General features: G+C 42.1%; 1 protein-coding gene across 1 annotated transcript in view; it reads right to left on the reverse strand.

Moving 5' to 3' along the window:
• Positions 1-706: 706 nt before the first annotated feature.
• The window catches only part of LOC119912750 (zinc finger protein 271-like), a 73561-nt gene continuing 70133 nt past the window's right edge, over positions 707-4134 (reverse strand). Inside the window, exon 5 of the mRNA XM_038732040.1 lies at positions 707-1646. Coding sequence (XP_038587968.1) covers positions 948-1646 — 699 coding nt within the window. The 3' untranslated portion in view covers positions 707-947. The remainder of the gene's footprint in view (positions 1647-4134) is intronic.

Raw genomic sequence — 4134 nt, forward strand, 5'->3', positions numbered from 1 at the left:
TAGCCTACTATACAAATAGACGTCAAGCTAGATTGCTTCCAATATTAGCTTACACTATTAATTGTGATTGTGCTCACCTTTATTTTAAAGTAAATTAGTTAGAAGTTGTTTCCCTTCACATTGCCTTCTTAGTCTCTTTTCTTTTTTGGTCCCTTAATTGGGGACAGACGTGACTGTCAAGGAACATCAATGCTCCTGCATCAGCAGTTACTCTGCTCTTTAAGCCTGTTTAGAGATGAATCCTAGTGTGGGGCAGACTAAACCATTCTGTCTTTTGTATGGGGGAGAGGCCCCATGGTGCTTTCAGACCAAAAAAAAGAAATGAGCTTTGGGGGCAGTGCGTTTACATACAATGTAAATGTAAAGACGCGGAGAGCCGTCATTTCCTTGAGATTGTCGGGACATCACAGACCGCTTCAGAGGATTGTTTGGAGAGTACCAGGTACAGCGAAGGAGTAAAAGGCTGCAGACCGACGAAGAGCTGCTAAGCTACGGGGACAGAGCCGGGGGCAGTGCTGCAGTCGGACTGGATTATGCTCTGACAACCAAAATATTTTCCTGCGGAATTTGATCCGTTAATTGTAGTTAAATCACAGTAAATGATGCTTTGGGTTCATACAGCTGTAATAATTGCAGGTTGTGTTTATTTGCATTGTGTGCGAATACTTAGCAGTTGTCCAGCGATAAAACACCCACAAGGAAAGCGTTGCGAGGATTAAACCCGACTCCACTTTTATTTTTTATTTTTTCATTGGGGGGTATACAAAGTCTCAAGAGTTTACTTCCTCAAAGAAAAGAAATGGGGAGGGCGACAGTATATAGTTATAGCATTGATAACATAATAGAAAGTTACTGTTACTGAAGCTCAGAATATAAAATCTCTGCTATCAGGGCATGAAGAGGAGGCAGGTGGAAACAGCTAGCATGTCTCTGAAAAATGTTCAAAATTAAGCAGTGTGACTACGTTGGTGGCGTTTTAGGTTACTACAATGAGAAAAAGATTTCCCACACTGGTCACAGCTGTACGGTTTCTCTCCAGTGTGAACATGTTGGTGGATTTTCAGTTTCCATGATGTAGAGAAAGTTTTCGCACACCGTTCACAGCTGTGTGGTTTATCTCTAGTGGGAACAAGTCTGTGTCTTTCTAGGAAACCTGACTCAGTGAAAGCTTTCCCACCTTGGTCACAGCTATACTGTTTCACTCTAGTGTGAACACGCCTGTGTCTGTCTAGGTCACTTGATTGAGTGAAAGCTTTCCCACATTGTTCACACCAGTATGGTTTCTCTCCGGTGTGAACACGTTTGTGTTTCATAAGGGAACCTGATTTAATGAAACTTTTCCCACAGTGCCCACAACAGTACGGTTTCTCTCCAGTGTGAACACGTCGGTGGACTTTTAGACTACCTGATCTAGTGAAAGTTTTCCCACACTGGTCGCAGCTGTATGGTTTCTCTCCAGTGTGAACACGTTGGTGGACTTTTAGATCATCTCCTCTACTGAAAGCTTTCCCACATTGGTCACAGCTGTACGGTTTCTCTCCAGTGTGAACACGTCTGTGTCTTTCTAAGTCACCTGATTGAGTGAAAGCTTTCCCACACTGGTCACAGGTGTACGGCTTCTGTCCAGTATGATGTCTCTGATGAATCTTTAAATATCCAGATCTTGTGAAGGATTTGTCACAGAACTGACAGCGGTGACGTTTGAGTCCCTCCCTCCGTTTCTATAACAACAAACAGACATACAGAGAGAAACACAGTAAGTGAGATGTCATGGTGGAGCGAGCTATCTACAACCATAAACGCAGCTCACATCATTATTGGGAGATACAGTGCCTTGCGAAAGTATTCGGCCCCCTTGAACTTTTCGACCTTTTGCCACATTGCAGGCTTCAAACATAAAGATATAAAACTGTAATTTTTTGTGAAGAACCAACAACAAGTGGGACACAATTATGAAGTGGAACGACATTTATTGGATATTTCAAACTTTTTTAACAAATAAAAAACTGAAAAATTGGGCGTGCAAAATTATTCAGCCCCCTTAAGTTAATACTTTGTAGCGCCACCTTTTGCTGCGATTACAGCTGTAAGTCATTTGGGGTACGTCTCTCAGTTTTGCACATGGAGAGACTGAAATTTTTGTCCATTCCTCCTAACAAAACAGCTCGAGCTCAGTGAGGTTGGATGGAGAGCGTTTGTGAACAGCAGTTTTCAGTTCTTTCCACAGATTCTCGATTGGATTCAGGTCTGGACTTTGACTTGGCCATTCTAACACCTGGATATGTTTATTTGGGAACCATTCCAGTGTAGATTTTGCTTTATGTTGTCGATCATTGTCTCCGTCCCAGTCTCAGGTCTTTTGCAGACTCCATCAGGTTTTCTTCCAGAATGGTCCTGTATTTGGCTCCATCCATCTTCCCATCAATTTGAACCATCTTCCCGTCCCTGCTGAAGAAAAAGCAGGCCCAAACCATGATGGTGCCACCACCATGTTTGACAGTGGGGATGGTGTGTTCAGGTGATGAGCTGTGTTGCCTTTGCCAAACATACGTTTTGCATTGTTGCCGAAAAGTTCGATTTTGGTTTCATCTGACCAGAGCACCTTCTTCCACATGTTTGGTGTGTCTCCCAGGTGGCTTGTGGCAAACTTTAAACGAGACTTTTTATGGATATCTTTAAGAAATGGCTTTCTTCTTGCCACTCTTCCATAAAGGCCATATTTGTGTAGTATACGACTGATTGTTGTCCTATGGACAGAGTCTCCCACCTCAGCTGTAGATCTCTGCAGTTCATCCAGAGTGATCATGGGCCTCTTGGCTGCATCTCTGATCAGTCTTCTCCTTGTATGAGCTGAAAGTTTAGAGGGACGGCCGGGTCTTCGTAATTTGCAGTGGTCTGATACTCCTTCCATTGCAATATTATCGCTTGCACAGTGATCCTTGGGATGTTTAAAGCTTGGGAAATATTTTTGCATCCAAATCCGGCTTTAAACTTCTCCACAACAGTATCTCGGATCTGCCTGGTGTGTTCCTTGTTCTTCATGATGCTCTCTGCGCTTTAAACGGACCTCTGAGACTATCACAGAGCAGGTGCATTTATACCAAGACTTAATTTCAACAGGTGGATTCTATTTATCATCATTAGTCATTTAGGTCAACAATGGATCATTCAGAGATCCTCACTGAACTTCTGGAGAGAGTTTGCTGCACTGAAAGTAAAGGGGCTGAATAATTTTGCACGCCCAATTTTTCAGTTTTTTTATTTGTTAAAAAGGTTTGAAATATCCAATAAATTTCGTTCCACTTCATAATTGTGTCCCACTTGTTGTTGATTCTTCTCAAAAAATTACAGTTTTATATCTTTATGTTTGAAGCCTGAAATGTGGCAAAAGGTCGAAAAAGTTCAAGGGGGCTGAATACTTTCGCAAGGCACTGTACACTGAACAAAATTATACAAACGCAACACTTTTGTTTTTGCCCCCATTCATCCCCCCTTTCATCATGAGCTGAACTCAAAGATCTGAGACTTTCTTTGTACACAAAAGATAACAAATATTGTTTGCAAATATTAGTGAAAAATATTTGAGAGAAATAGGCACACGAAAGTGTTGTATTTATAATTTAGTTCAGTGTATGAGTTAATTGCATTGAAATCGGCATCTGTGTTTAGGAACAGCCGAGAGTCCGATCCTTCACTGCGAGTGTTGCATATTTTGCCCACCATATAGCGCTCTGCAGCTCCCCTGTTAACAAAAAAGTCTGCCGGAGCAAGTGGAAACAACACGGAGAGTGGCTGTGTTACCGGTGACTTAGTCATTTGTCACATTACTTACATGACTTAAATTATGTTGCTTTTATCCAGCCAGTTATCCAGTGGGTTAAACTGCTTGGGGTGGGAGGCTGGGGTCCGTGAGTTTCGAACAATGAACCTGAGTAAGCTTCCTCAGTGGAGGAATGTTAGTGATTATTTTGAGACCATGAGGTAATTAGAATTTTTTTACTAAGTGGGGCGTAGGGGGGGCTCTGTACTTTCTTAATTGAATTAAAAGATAAGCCGAGTGCCAACTGAAATCTCAAATCAATGTCCGCTAAATATTTCATCAGCCCCCGAGTGCAGAGGTGAGGGTCTTTATAC

Source organism: Micropterus salmoides, unplaced genomic scaffold, assembly GCF_014851395.1.
Source record: "Micropterus salmoides isolate LMB-PRFRI ecotype aquatic unplaced genomic scaffold, ASM1485139v1 Ms_hic_scaffold_2, whole genome shotgun sequence".
Classification (NCBI taxonomy): domain Eukaryota; kingdom Metazoa; phylum Chordata; class Actinopteri; order Centrarchiformes; family Centrarchidae; genus Micropterus; species Micropterus salmoides.